Here is a 15,891-nt window from a genome sequence, read left to right on the forward strand (position 1 = left end):
GCTGCTCATGCAGAGGAAGACGCCAAAATGCCGCTGAGCCTGCTCTCATGTAGCTCCGCCCCCCAACATGGCGCCGGAGCTACTGCTGTATATTTATACTGGCCATGTCTCCTTTAACATGTACAACCTCACATAAATGCTTGGTTCACTCTAGTTAGCCAGTCTCACGCAGGAACTATAATGGGTCCGCCCCCAGGAGGGACTCGAACGCCTGACCCGCGCTTCAGCCACACATTAGACCGCGGGAGCCCCCTAGCGGGGCCCCTGGTTGGTACTCACCACTGATGATCACCTTCACGCAGTGTTAAGGGTTTGCGGCATGCTGCGGCATGCTGCGGCTGCGACAGCCAAGGATCCATGCCTCGCTGAACAAACAGCCCCTCAGGACGGCGGCCCTGCAGCGGGAAAGTGGCTCTGCACCTCAAGAGGCCGGTGACCGTCTCCCCCATAACTCCCACAGCACAGGTATGCTGTTGCCCAAACAGCATACCGAAATAAATAAAACTTAGACATAAAATGAAGAAAAACTCTGGAGCTTTAGAGTGTGCATCCTCTCCTGAGGGAACTTTATCTAAACTGAGCTGTAGGAGGGGGCATAGAGGGGAGGAGCCAGCACACCCAGTGAAGAATTTTAAAGTGCACTTGCTCCTTTGGACCCATCTATACCCCATCGCACTAATTCTGTCCCTAATATCCCTTACGGATGCTAGAGAAATAACACAAATCATTCCAGCTCAGCCCTTTAACAAAAAATATGTGAGAAATTAGATTTATTTGTAAGATAAATAACTTTCCATCTGCATATATACAAATTTTATATAGTGTTAATAAAGTATAGTTTTATCAAGATTCGATTACTGTCATGTTACACATTCTCATGTGTGTGAAGTTTCTGATGTCTAACAACAGATGATTTATCTCTAAAACATTTCCCACACTCAGAACATGGAAATGGTTTCTCACCTGTGTGACTTCTCTGATGTGCAACAAGATGTGACTTCTGTGTAAAACTTTTCCCACACTCAGAACATGGAAATGGCTTGTCATCTGTGTGACTTCTCTGATGTGTAACAAGATGTGATTTATCGGTAAAACTTTTCCCACACTCAGAACATGGAAATGGTTTATCACCTGTGTGACTTCTCTGATGTGTAACAAGATATGATTTATCGGTAAAACATTTCCCACACTCAGAACATGGAAATGGTTTCTCACCTGTGTGACTTCTCTGATGTTTAACAAGACGTGAGTTGTATGTAAAACATTTCCCACACTCAGAACATGGAAATGGCTCGTCACCTGTGTGACTTCTCTGATGTGTAACAAGATCTGATTTATCAGTAAAACATTTCCCACACTCAGAACATGGAAATGGTTTCTCACCTGTGTGACGTCTCTGATGTTTAACAAGACTTGAGCTGTGTGTAAAACATTTCCCACACTCAGAACATGGAAATGGCCTCTCACCTGTGTGACTTCTCTGATGTGCAACAAGATCTGACTTGTGTGTAAAACATTTCCCACACTCAGAACATGGAAATGGCTTCTCACCTGTGTGACTTCTCTGATGTGCAACAAGATGTGACTTGTGTGTAAAACATTTCCCACACTCAGAACATGGAAATGGCCTCTCACCTGTGTGACTTCTCTGATGTGCTACAAGACGTGAGTTGTGTGTAAAACATTTCCCACACTCAGAACATGGAAATGGCTTGTCAACTGTGTGACTTCTCTGATGTGTAACAAGATTTGATTTATCGGTAAAACATTTCCCACACTCAGAACATGGAAATGGTTTCTCACCTCCCTTAGCTGGATGATTGGTTATAAGCTGTGCGGTCTGTGTAAAACATCTGTCATCTATAGAACAGGGAAATATTTTATCTACTGTCAGAGCTGTAGAAGATGACCCAATATCAGTGTTATCAGAACATTCCCTCTGATTAGAGGGACCACATGACACAAGCACATTGTGAGGTACAGGAGGTACGAGTAGGGCAGTAGGGGTTTCTCCAGGAGAATCTTGTGTGATGTCATCATCTTCTATTTTACAACCTGAAGATGAAATTAGATTTTCTTCCGAGATATTCCTTCTGTTACATTCATCTGTTGGGAATAAGTGTACAGAAAATTGAATGTCTCTCCATAATAAGGTACAATTTATAATATTCCCCAGTGGAGTGCTACTGGGTTCAGATATGGCAAATGAGGGGTCCAATTTCTGATGTCAGACTCAGAGGAATGCTCCTCCAGCCATAATATGATGGCTCCAGACCTGTAGGGTGATGCATTGTCTTCCTGAAAGAGCCTGCTCCCATCTAAGTGACTGCAGAATGTACCTACTATCAAGCCTCATTCAGAGTCACTTACACTGCGATATTCTGCCATCTTCACTAGAAATTATACGCCAATGGATCACAAAGATATCTGCCTAGATATAGTACTTCCACTGCAGAAGATAGAAATGTAATGCAAGGTGTGGTGACATGTACTGGGAATGGAAGCTGGTACTTCCTTTTTCTGGCAAATGAACAGGCTGCAGTCAGGGTCACATTCCCTCTGGATTTCTATTACAGCACACAAACCCACAGGTGCGCCACATGTGTGTCATTGATTTGTTTTCTGTAATTGGTTTGTAGTGGTTGGGAAGAGGACAAAACACTGTTGTAGGCGGGGCAACAGATGCCAGCTAGTTGGCCAGTGACTAGACAGCCAAATTGTGTCCAGCTAGAGCGTGGGTCAGCTAGTCTGTGTGCAAAGTCTCAAAGTCTTGCATGCTTCTTGCAGGTATCTCCACAGGCTTTGGCCTGGCAACCACAACTACTCAAATACAGTTTCAGAGTATTCTAGTTCTCCCTGCCTCTTGCGGATAAGAATGTGGCTTCATAGCCCCCACTGGCCTCCAGGCACCCTGGGCTCTAACAGCAGTCCCCACCTGGACTGTCTGTCCACCCTTTATCTTCTGTGTGGGCAGATCCCTTCAGCCCCACACTGAATCAGAAGCTCATCAACACCATCTTTGCTGATACTGCCGCACAATTTACAGTGGCAGAGGAAAGAATTGCCTTATAACAGTGTTTCCCAAACTTTGTTGAATCATCGCACCCTAGTGCTGGACCACCAACCTGAAGCACCTCTGGAAGTGCCTCACGGCACCAAGTTTGGGAACTACTGCCTTAAAATATAATAAATAAATATAAAAATAACTAATTAAACTGGTATCCGGTCTTTAGGTCGTCAGTCACTAGTTTGACGACTGAAGGTCAACAGTAAGTAGGTCGACACTGACCGAAAGCTGACACATGTCTAGGTCAACATATATGGAAGGTCGACATGGTCATTAGGTTGACGTGGGCATGGTTGACACACAAAAGGTCAACAAAGTTTTTTTAGGGTTTTTGGGTGGTTTCAGGATATAAGATTGCTGAGTTATTTCTAGAAAGGGAGGAATACATCCCAATTTACTGAGTGAAAATGTGTTTGGTGTGTTTGAAAAAAAGGGAGATTTTGGGGAGAATGGTGTGATACAATAGGTGGAAGATGGGATACTATACGGATAGGTCAATATAAATTTGTTGATTTGGCCACTGAAGGTCCCTGCGATCTGTCTGATTTTGTTTCTGCAGCCTGTATGAGAGCTCATTTGACTGCATGTTGTGGGTTCACAGCAACAGGTTAAAAATGCAAATTCAACACTTGGAATCACCTCTAGACCCTTTGCCTGCTAAATTGATGAAGAAATATAAGTTATGGTAAGAACTTATCGTTGATAACGGTATTTCTCCTATGTCCACAGGTTCAACAGGATAACAATGGGATATGATGGAGCTACAGCGGATTGGCACCAAACGATCATAAGCTTTCAGTCCTCCCAGGATGCAATGGACTCGTCCATATATCCCCGCCCACTGTCTCAGGCAAATCAGTTGTATTCCAAAGCATTTAGGCAGGAGCATCATGTAGAGCCCTATTCAGGCGAGAAGAACACACATTGCACACCCTTCCATGCAAGAGGGAAGAGTTTAGCGAGTATAAAGATCCCCAAATCAGTTGCATCAGGGTGGGATCCCTGTGGAACCTGTGGACATAGGAGAAATACCGTTATCAACGGTAAGTTCTTACCATAACGTATATTTCTTCGGCTGGGTCCACAGATTATCCACAGGATAACAATGGGATTTCTCAAAGCAATTTAGCCCAAAGCAATTTAGTGGTGGGTATACTCCTGATTGGACAGGAGAACCTTGCGCCCGAATTTAGCGTCATGAGAGGCAAAAGTATACAAGGCATAATGTCTAATGAAAGTGTTAATGGAAGACCATGTGGCTGCTTAACATATCTGTTCTGCTGAAGCACCATGTTGTGCTGCCCATGAAGGACCTACCTTACGAGAAGAGTGAGCAAGACATTAGCCGGAACAGGGAGATCAGCTTGAGAATACGCTTCTGAAATCGTCATTCGAAGCCATCTTGCTAGCGTCTGTTTAGTAGCAGGCCATCCTCTCTTGTGAAATCCGTAAAGAATGGAGAGAATCTGTCTTTCTGATGGCACTGGTACGATCCACATAGTTCCTTAATGCCCGAACTACGTCTAGCGACACTTCTCCCGCAGACAGTCCCGATACCTGAAAACCGGGACTATAATTTCTTCATTAAGGTGGAATTTAGACATCACCTTAGGAAGATACCCAGACCTAGTTCTGAGAACTGCTTTATCTGGATAAAAAAATCAGAAAAGGAGAACGGCATGACAGCGCTCCTAAATCTGACACTCTTCTAGCTGATGTCATAGTCAGTAGAAAGAGAACTTTAGCAGTCAACAATTTCAGATCCACTTTATTAAGTGGTTCAAACAGAGCAACTTGAAGGGCTTTGAGAACTAGACTTAAGACCCAAGGCACTGCCGGAGGAACAAAAGCCGGTTGAATGCGCAGCATTCCCTGGAAAACAGTACGCACATCCTGTAATTTGGCAATTTTCTTTTGGAACCATACAGTCAATGCTGATACTTGCACTCTCAAGGAAGCCACCTTCAAACCCTTATCCATTCCTGCTTGAAGGAAATCTAAGACCCTGAAAACTTGGAAAGATTTTGGGTCTATATTTCCTTTACTGCACCAATGAATATAGGTCTGCCATATTCGGTGATAAATGCGAGCTGAGGAGGGTTTCCTTGCTTTGAGCATTGTTTAAATTACCTGTTGTGAGAATCCTCTTGACTTCAGGATAGAGGTTTCAAGAACCACGCCGTCAACGACAGTCGATCCAGCTGCCTGTGATAACAAGGACACTGCATCAGTAGATCTGGACGTTGAGGGAGCAGAATTGGAGCATCCATTGACATACTTTGCAGATCTGTGTACCAATGCCTTCTGGGCCAAGCCGGAGCTATTAGAATCACGGCACCCTTTTCTTGCTTTATTTTCCACACCACCTTGGGTAGCAAGATGATCGGAGGAAACAGATATGCCAGGTGAAAATCCCATTTCATTGATAGAGCGTCCAGAAAGATCGCTCCGGGATCCTTTGTTCTTGACCCGTATGCTGGCACTTTGTTGTTCAGATGGGACGCCATGAGATCTATCTCTGACAAACCCCACTTGTCTACCAGAGTCTGAAAGACTTCCGGGTGTAGAGCATATTCGCTTGCTTGAATGGCGTGTCGACTGAGAAAATCCGCTTCTCAGTTTAGGACTCCCGGAATGAACACTGCAGACAATGCTGGAAGATGGAGTTCTGCATATTTTAGTATGTGACTTACCTCCTTCATTGCTTTTTTGCTGCGAGTCCCTCCCCGATGGTTGAGGTACGCTACTGCCGTTGCATTGTCTGAGCGGATCTGGACTGGTTTTCCTTGCAAAGTGTCTTTTGCCTGAATCAGTGCCATGTATATGGCCCGATGCTCCAACAGGTTTATTAGCAGGCAACTTTCTTCTGTGGTTCACTGTCCTTGGAACCATAATTTTCCGGACACTGCTCCCCAGCCCTGAATACTGGCATCTGTTGTCAGGATCTCCCAATCGGATATCCAAAAGGGTCTCCCCTTGTCTAGATTGGATGTCTTACTTTTTCTGAAAGTACTATGGTATGTTACTTTATCGTCTGATGTACTCCATTCCATTTGGACAGAATCAGATGCTGCAGAGGTCTTGAGGGGAACTGTGCCTACTCCACCATGTCGAATGTTGAATTGATAATATTTGACTGTGTAACAACTCCTGAGTCCTTAACTGCACCTTGGATATTTTGTTCCGAGGGAAAAATATTTTCTGCAGACTTGAATCCAATAAAGCCCCCAAGTTAATCATCTGTTGTGATGGAATCAGAGATGACTTTGCCCAATGTATGAGCCATCCGTGGCTCTGTAGACAAGTTATTGTCTGCTGGAGATGGCCCAAGCACAATTCCTGGGACAGTGTCAGGATGAAAATATCGTCGAGGTATGGAAAAATTCTTATCCCCTGCTTTCGGAGATAAGCTGCCATAACCACCATAATCTTGGTAAATATTCTGGAAGCTGTGGCTAACCCAAAGGGTAAGGCCTGGAACTGAAAATGTTGATGGAGGATGGCGAACCTGAGGTAACACTGATGAGACAGTGCTATAGGAACATGCAGGTAAGCATCCTGTATATCTAGGGATACCATGTAATCCCCTGGTTCCATAGCTAAAACTATGGAGCGTAATGTCTCCATGTGGAACCGTGGTACCAAAATGTATTTGTTTAACATTTTGAGATTGAGAATCGTCCGAAACGACCCATTCTGAACCAAAAACAGGATGGAGTAAAAACCCTGTCCCCATTGTGCAGGGGGTACTGGAATAATTAATCCTGACTGAAGCAATTTCTGAACTCCTTCTTGCAGGGCTCTGGCCTTCGCCTCTATCCGTGACGGGCTGGTGCAGAAGAACTTTTGAGGAGGCTGCTTCTTGAAAGGGAAAACATAACCCAGAGATACCACTTCTTGCACCCAGGCATCTGTTGTAGACTGCTGCCATATCTGTGCAAAAGGAAGAAGTCGGCCCCCTACCCTGGGGTCCCCCAGGCGGAGGCCCGCACCATCAGGCTGATGGCTTATCTTCTGGGTTGGAAGCTGGCCCTCTGGTGGCCTAATGCTTCTTTGCCTTACCAAACTTATTGTATTGGGGCTGCTTACGATCACTTTTTCCTTTTGCTTTTCCTTGCGAAATGGCCGAAAAACCGGACCCTTAGGTCTGGGTTATATGTGGCAGGAAACCTGACCTTCTTGGATTCTGCCTCTGATTCCAGAATATCTGTCAATTCCTTACCAAACAGAATATTCCCCACAAAAGGCAAAGATTCCAGAACCTTTTTCAATTCTGAATCAGCTTTCCACGTACGCAGCCAAACTGCTCTGCGAGCAGCTTCTTTTAAGGCTGATACTTTAGAAGCAATAGTACCCATATCTATTGCCGCTTCTTCTAAGAATACTGCAGCCTGTTTCATGTGAGCTATATGGGTAGGTGCTGAAAGCCCGTCTTCCAGTACCTCAGCCCATTCAGCTACTGCTTTTGCCATCCAAGCTGAAGCCATAGCTGGCCTTATGACTACCCCCGACAGTGAAAATATGGTTTTAAAAAACCCATCCACTCTCCTTTCTGTGACATCATTCAATGACGTTGACTGCAAAGGCAATATAAATTTTCGCACTAATCGAATGACATGCGTATCTACCTTAGGAGGCACTTCCCTTTTTAAACAGTTCCCAGTTGGAAAAGGGTAATTGGAATCCCATTTTCTGGGAATTCTATATTTTTATTGGGTGCAGCCCAAGCTTCTTCCATGAGTTTCGTCAGCTGATCTGATCCTGGAAACTCGACCCTAACTGTTTTGGGACGTTTAAACATAGGTGCCTTAGTTTTTAACACTGGCTCTGCTGAATCCTCTAAGGACAGAATAGCCTTCATTGCTCCAATTAATTCAGCTATATCCACTGAGCTGATACCTTCCACCTGTTCTTGATATGATGAAGCAGAGTACATAGAGCTATCATCATCTGATGTATCATCCTGTGTAGCCTGTGAATTTTATGATTTATTTACACCCGGTTTATCAGCTTGCTGTGTATCCTGAGCTGTAGTGGATATACCGTAATAAGGGAGCTGCATGTATGGGTTAATAGTGTATCCTACTGCTGGTATTGAAGCTGTAGGAATTACCAGTTCAGCTATACTGGACACGGTCTGTGCAAACATCGCCCAAGGTGGATCTACCTGCAGTTGAACAGGGATCTGCCTTGCAATCTGCTGAAAATCAAAACAATTTGCACATCATGTGCCAGATCCTGAGAGGATAATCCCGTTTTGCAGGACAAACATGTTATAAGTGTTGGTGTTACTGTCAGTGTAACCTCGTCACTTTTGCCGCTCTTAGACATGATAAATTATCAGCTTTTCACAGTGTACTACACACTTAGTGACTGTAATCACTTTACCTTATTAAAGTGATATCAATCTGACCCCATCCCATGCACCAGCATTGAGGTTCAGAAGAAACCACTGACAAACATATATAAAGTCAGCACACACTAGCAGTCAGTCACATGTTATATATTAGTCATTTGAGCACAACAGATCCAAACGTATTCAGACGCAATGCGAAGAAAACCACAGTAATGTACAGACTCATATGCAATAGGCACTTAAATTTAACTATTTATACTGACAAAAGTAGAAAGAATTGTAGTGCTGTATAACACGTACTCAGTAGAGTGGGATACAGGGAGACTCACCTCACTTCCAAGATCGATCAATATGTTAGCAAACGCCGAGTGGATCCAGACGATACTAGTGTACACTGTCGCTCCGGGAACTTTAAGTGAACACAGACGCACTGTGCATACAAGCGCACCGGTCATACAGACGCCTGTCCTGCGACTGGGTCTCCTCGCGGTAGAGTTTAGTGTACACAGACGCAGCGGCCTATGCTGCGACCGAGACACCTCGTGGTAGCGTCTGAGACGGAAGTGAGGCAACAGTTCATGGCAGGAGACCGACGGAAACTGGTCATGAACTGGGGGGAGGGGCGAACAGGAGAGCGTCTGACTGTCCATGCTGACATCAACCCTAGGGATCCCAGCCTCATACCATTACTGGCACTTTATGATCCCTAAAGCCTAGCTCTGGAGCATCCGTGGTGGCGGTGCATCAGCTACTGTTTGGTAGTCTCCTCCCAAACCAGTGCGGCTGTGTCCGTATTCCCCTTCTAAGTGGAACCGGTGCCTTACCTTCTCCCCGTGCTCCGGCCACAGCCTGGTAACGTCTGGTGGACCTGCTAGTATATCAGACACAGACGCCCGTCGACACAGTACTTGTACCGTGGGTAAGCGTTGTTGGAGCGACTCTTTCCAATATGCGTTTAAGACGCTGTTAGGAAAGATCACTCAAAAACATAGTTAGACTATTAAAAATATAATAATAAAGCTTAGGGCTGGCAGAACACAGCAGCCCTGTGACCATGGTCCGGCTCCTGCCGCACCAAACAAAAAACTGATTTGCCTGAGCCAGTGGGTGGGGTTATATGGACGAGCTCATTGCATCCTGGGAGGACTGAAAGCTTGTGATCTTTGGTGCCAATCCGCTATCGCTCCATCATATCCCATTGTTATCCTGAGGATAACCTGTGGACCCAGCCGGAGAAATAATGAACGAATAGCTCACAACTGTCAATTGTCCATATACTAGTTGTCCATTGAAAAAGTGATTTCTTGATCTTCTCCAGCTGGAGATTGTATCGCCCACACCTTTGTCTAAATCTTCATCTGCACAAAGTACCTGCCCGTGTCTCTGTAATATCTTTGTGTCGCCCATCTTTGTAGAACGTAACCACAAATCAGCTCTGTCATCTGTCTGAGCTTTTGGGTGGGTGATAAGTATCTGTATCCTACACTTTTGTCTTGTATTTTGAGGGGACGGAGAGGAGAGCAAAGATGAAGTCAGGAGTCACAGCTGGGGGAGGGACTGGACAGAAGGGAGCAGGGCAGAGCAGGTGGGAGCAGATTGAGGTGACCCATTCCCCTTACTACATTATAAGAACTAAGCAAATATACAATACACAATATATCTATCAGATTCAGTTTATGAAAATGCAATCAAGTTATTCATGTCAAAATGTATTATTCTTTACTAGGACTATTATTTTAAGTCATGAGTGGAAGGGGAGCATCAGACACTCCTGAGTGATTACGCTATTGGGGGTGAGAGGGGGTAAGAATGGCTACCGGAGAGCTTTGCAGTCAGTGATTGTCTCTGATAGTGGATAAGCGTTGATGCTCTGCCAAGAGGCCGTGTGGGACAAATAACTTTGGGATTATTTAGACCCGTCACCGGCCCCTTATCCTGGTCACTGCCTCTATACATCACCCCTGCTGAAACGTACGTTGGATCAACGGCAGACTGTCCCGAGCCACGGGACATTACTGGACTCTCTGCTCCTGTTGCCGAGTCCAAGGGTGCCATGCTGTGGTGCAACTTGTCCTTAAACATAAACATTTCACCTTTCCATCTAATACTGGAAGTGATCTGTGAGCCCCATATCCTCACATCAGGTGACGGAATACTGCTGCATCCAGGCTCGCACACAGTGGGCAGTATACGCGTAATGTACTGTTAGCAGAGCTGGGAATTACGCATTTCTGGTGCACAGCGTGAGAAGCACAAGATCAGGGCAGCAGCTAAGGTCAGGGGGAGGTCAGTCACACCCACATGAGGGACATCATACAAACCTGGCAGCCGGAGCTGATCCGATCAGGGGTATGCATGATCATTCGCTACCAGTTATCCATATATAGCACATACATATTCCACAGCACTTTACAGAGAATATCCGCTCACTTACCTCAGTCCCAGGGGCTAACAGTCTATATTCCTTACCACATAGGCAAACACATATACACTAGTTGCTCAGCTGGTATAATTATTGGATTGTGGGAGGAAACCCATAAAAGAACAGGGAGAAAATACAAACTCCATGCAGTAAGGGACTTGAACCCACAACCTCACCTCTGTGATTCAGTAATGCTTGCCATTACACCAACTGTTCTGCTCACTGCTATAACAGGAGAAGGAGAAGAATAGTAACAGATGTCTTCTGATGTATGAGAAAGTGTGGGGTGGAGACTGGTCAGATTTCTGGGCTGACAACACACAGTGACATGATGTGAGGGGGAGAGCAGGAGTATAATAGGAGTTGATGGTTCCTGATGTATGAGATACACTACAGAGTGTTGGGAGGAAACTGGCCAGATCTCTGGGCTGGTAACACACAGTGACATGATGTGAGGGGGAGAGCAGGAGTATAATAGTGGATGATGGCTCCTGATGAATGAGATACACCACAGAGTGTGGGGAGGAGACTGGTCAGATCTCTGGGCTGGTAACACACAGTGACATGATGTGAGAGGAAGAGCAGGAGTATAATAGGGGCTGATATCCCCTGATGTATATGATACACCAGAGAGTGTGGGGAGGAGACTGGTCAGATCTCTGGGCTGGTAACATACAGTGACATGATGTGAGGGGAGAACAGGAGTATAATAGGAGATGATGGCTCCTGATGTATATGATACACCAGAGAGTGTCGTGAGGAGACTGGTCAGATCTCTGGGATGGTAACATACAGTGACATGATGTGAGGGGAGAACAGGAGTATAATAGGGGATGATGGCTCCTGATGTATGAGATACACCAGAGAGTGTGGAGAGGAGACTGGTCAGATCTCTTGGCTGGTAACATACAGTGACATGACGTGAGGGGGAGAGCAGGAGTATAATAGGGGCTGATGGCTCCTGATGTATGAGATACACCAGAGAGTGTGGGAAGGAGACTGGTCAGATCTCTGGGCTGGTAACACACAGTGGCATGATGTGAGGGGGAGAGCAGGAGTACAATAGGGGCTGATGGCTACTGATGTATGAGATACACCAGAGTGTATGGGTAGGAAACTGGTCAGATCTCTGGACTGGTAACACAAAATTACATGATGTAAGGGGGAGAGCAGGAGTATAATAGGGGCTGATGTCCCCTGATGTATATGATACACCAGAGAGTGTCGTGAGGAGACTGGTCAGATCTCTGGGCTGGTAACACACAGTGACATGATGTGAGGGGTGGAGAGCAGGAGTATAATAGGGGCTGATGGCTCTGATGTATGAGATACACCAGAGAGTTTGGGGAGGAGACTGGTCAGATCTATGGACTGGTAACACAAAATTACATGATGTGAGGGGGAGAGCACGAGTATAATAGGGGCTGATGTCCCCTGATGTATATGATACACCAGAGAGTGTGGGGAGGAGACTGGTCAGGTCTCTGGGCTGGTAACCACACAGTGACATGATGTAAGGGGGAGAGCAGGAGTATAATAGGGGCAGATGGCTCCTGATGTATGAGATACACCAGAGAGTGTGGGGAGGAGACTGGTCAAATCTCATGACTGGTAACACAAAATTACATGATGTGAGGGGGAGAGCAGGAGTATAATAGGGGCTGATGTCCCCTGATGTATATGATACGCCAGAGAGTGTCGTGAGGAGACTGGTCAGATCTCTGGGCTGGTAACACACAGTGACATGATGTGAGGGTGAGAGCAGGAGTATAATAGGGGCTGATGGCTCCTGATGTATGAGATACACCAGAGAGTGTCGTGAGGAGACTGGTCAGATCTCTGGGCTGGTAACACAAAATTACATGATGTGAGGGGGAGAGCAGGAGTATAATAGGGGCTGATGGTTCCTGATGTATGAGATTTACCAAAGGGTGTGGGGAGGAGACTGGTCAGATCTCTGGGCTGGTAACACACAGTGACATGATGTGAGGGGGAGAGAAGGAGTATTATAGGGTCTGATGGCTCCTGATGTATGAGATACACCAGAGAGTGTGGGGAGGAGACAAGTCAGATTTCTGGGCTGGTAACACACAGTGACATGATGTGAGGGGGAGAGCAGGAGTATAATAGGTGCTGATGGCTCCTGATGTATAACATACACCATAGAGTGTGGGAAGAAGACTGGTCAGATCTCTGGGCTGATAACACACAGTGACATGATGTGAGGAGGAGAGCAGGAGTATAATAGGAGCTGATGGCTACTGATGTATGAAATACACCAGAGAGTGTGGGGAGGAGACTGGTCAGTTCTCTGAGCTAGTAACACAGTGACATGATGTGAGGGGAGAGCATTAGCATAATACAGGCTGAAGGCTCCTGATGTATGAGATACACCAGAGAATATGGGGGAAGAGACTGGTCAGATCTCTGGGCTGGTAACACACAGTGACATGATGTGAGGGGTAGAGCAGGAGTATAATAGGGGCTGATGGCTCCTGATGTATGAGATACACCAGAGTGTGTGGGAAGGAGACTGGTCAGATCTCTTGGCTGGTAACACACAGTGACATGTTGTGAGGCGGAGAGCAGGAGTATAATAGGGGCTGATGGCTCCTGATGCATGAGATACACCAGAGTGTGTTGGGAGGAGACTGGTCAGATCTCTGGGCTGGTAACACACAGTGACATGATGTGAGGTGGAGAGCAGGAGTATAATAGGGGCTGATGGCTCCTGATGTATGAGATACACCAGAGTGTGTGGTGAGGAGACTGTTCAGATCTCTGGGCTGGTAACACACAGTGACATGATGTGAGGGGGAGAGCAGGAGTATAATAGGGGCTGATGGCTCCTGATGTATGAGATACACCAGAGTGTGTGGGAAGGAGACTGGTCAGATCTCTTGGCTGGTAACACACAGTGACATGATGTGAGGGGGAGAGCAGGAGTATAATAGGGGCTGATGGCTCCTGATGCATGAGATACACCAGAGTGTGTGGGGAGGAGACTGGTCAGATCTCTGGGCTGGTAACACACAGTGACATGATGTGAGGGGGAGAGCAGGAGTATAATAGGGGCTGATGGCTCCTGATGCATGAGATACACCAGAGTGTGTAGGCAGGAGACTGGTCAGATCTCTGGGCTGGTAACACACAGTGACATGATGTGAGGGGGAGAGCAGGAGTATAATAGGGGCTGAGGTCCCCTGATGTATGAGATACACCAGAGAGTGTGGGGAGGAGACAAGTCAGATCTCTGTGCTGGTAACACACAGTGACATGATGTGAGGGGGAGAGCAGGACTATAATAGGGACTGATGGCTACTGATGTATGAGATACACCAGAGTGTGTAGGCAGGAGACTGGTCAGATCTCTGGGCTGGTAACACACGGTGACATGATGTGAGGGGGAGAGCAGGAGTATAATAGGGGCTGATGGCTCCTGATGTATAACATACACCATAGAGTGTGGGAAGAAGACTGGTCAGATCTTTGGGCTGGTAACACACAGTGACATGATGTGAGGGAGAGAGCAGGAGTATAATAGGGGCTGATGACTCCTGATGTATGAGATACACCAGAGAGTGTGGGGAGGAGACTGGTCAGATCTCTGGGCTGGTAACACACAGTGATATGACGTGAGGGGGAGCAGGAGTATAATAGGGGCTGATGGCTCCTGATGTATGAGATACACCAGAGTGTATAGGTAGGAGACTGGTCAGATCTCTGGACTGGTAACACAAAATTACATGATGTGAGGGGGAGAGCAGGAGTATAATAGGGGCTGATGTCCCCTGATGTATATGATACACCAGAGAGTGTCGTGAGGAGACTGGTCAGATCTCTGGGATGGTAACATACAGTGACATGATGTGAGGGGAGAACAGGAGTATAATAGGGGATGATGGCTCCTGATGTATGAGATACACCAGAGAGTGTGGAGAGGAGACTGGTCAGATCTCTTGGCTGGTAACATACAGTGACATGACGTGAGGGGGAGAGCAGGAGTATAATAGGGGCTGATGGCTCCTGATGTATGAGATACACCAGAGAGTGTGGGGAGGAGACTGGTCAGATCTCTGGGCTGGTAACACACAGTGACATGATGTGAGGGGGAGAGCAGGAGTACAATAGGGGCTGATGGCTACTGATGTATGAGATACACCAGAGTGTATGGGTAGGAGACTGGTCAGATCTCTGGACTGGTAACACAAAATTACATGATGTAAGGGGGAGAGCAGGAGTATAATAGGGGCTGATGTCCCCTGATGTATATGATACACCAGAGAGTGTCGTGAGGAGACTGGTCAGATCTCTGGGCTGGTAACACACAGTGACATGATGTGAGGGGTGGAGAGCAGGAGTATAATAGGGGCTGATGGCTCTGATGTATGAGATACACCAGAGAGTGTGGGGAGGAGACTGGTCAGATCTATGGACTGGTAACACAAAATTACATGATGTGAGGGGGAGAGCACGAGTATAATAGGGGCTGATGTCCCCTGATGTATATGATACACCAGAGAGTGTGGGGAGGAGACTGGTCAGATCTCTGGGCTGGTAACCACACAGTGACATGATGTAAGGGGGAGAGCAGGAGTATAATAGGGACTGATGGCTCCTGATGTATGAGATACACCAGAGTGTGTGGGGAGGAGACTGGTCAAATCTCATGACTGGTAACACAAAATTACATGATGTGAGGGGGAGAGCAGGAGTATAATAGGGGCTGATGTCCCCTGATGTATATGATACACCAGAGAGTGTCGTGAGGAGACTGGTCAGATCTCTGGGCTGGTAACACACAGTGACATGATGTGAGGGTGAGAGCAGGAGTATAATAGGGGCTGATGGCTCCTGATGTATGAGATACACCAGAGAGTGTCGTGAGGAGACTGGTCAGATCTCTGGGCTGGTAACACAAAATTACATGATGTGAGGGGGAGAGCAGGAGTATAATAGGGGCTGATGGCTCCTGATGTATGAGATTTCCCAAAGGGTGTGGGGAGGAGACTGGTCAGATCTCTGGGCTGATAACACACAGTGATA

General features: G+C 46.4%; 1 protein-coding gene across 1 annotated transcript in view; it reads right to left on the reverse strand.

Annotated features, from left to right (window-relative positions):
• Nucleotides 1-741: 741 nt before the first annotated feature.
• LOC135056935 (oocyte zinc finger protein XlCOF6-like) overlaps nt 742-15,891 on the reverse strand; it is an 88,673-nt gene continuing 73,523 nt past the window's right edge. The window contains exon 3 of the mRNA XM_063962716.1: nt 742-1,497. Coding sequence (XP_063818786.1) covers nt 866-1,497 — 632 coding nt within the window. The 3' untranslated portion in view covers nt 742-865. The remainder of the gene's footprint in view (nt 1,498-15,891) is intronic.

The sequence above is a fragment of the Pseudophryne corroboree genome, chromosome 3 (assembly GCF_028390025.1).
Source record: "Pseudophryne corroboree isolate aPseCor3 chromosome 3, aPseCor3.hap2, whole genome shotgun sequence".
Lineage (NCBI taxonomy): Eukaryota > Metazoa > Chordata > Amphibia > Anura > Myobatrachidae > Pseudophryne > Pseudophryne corroboree.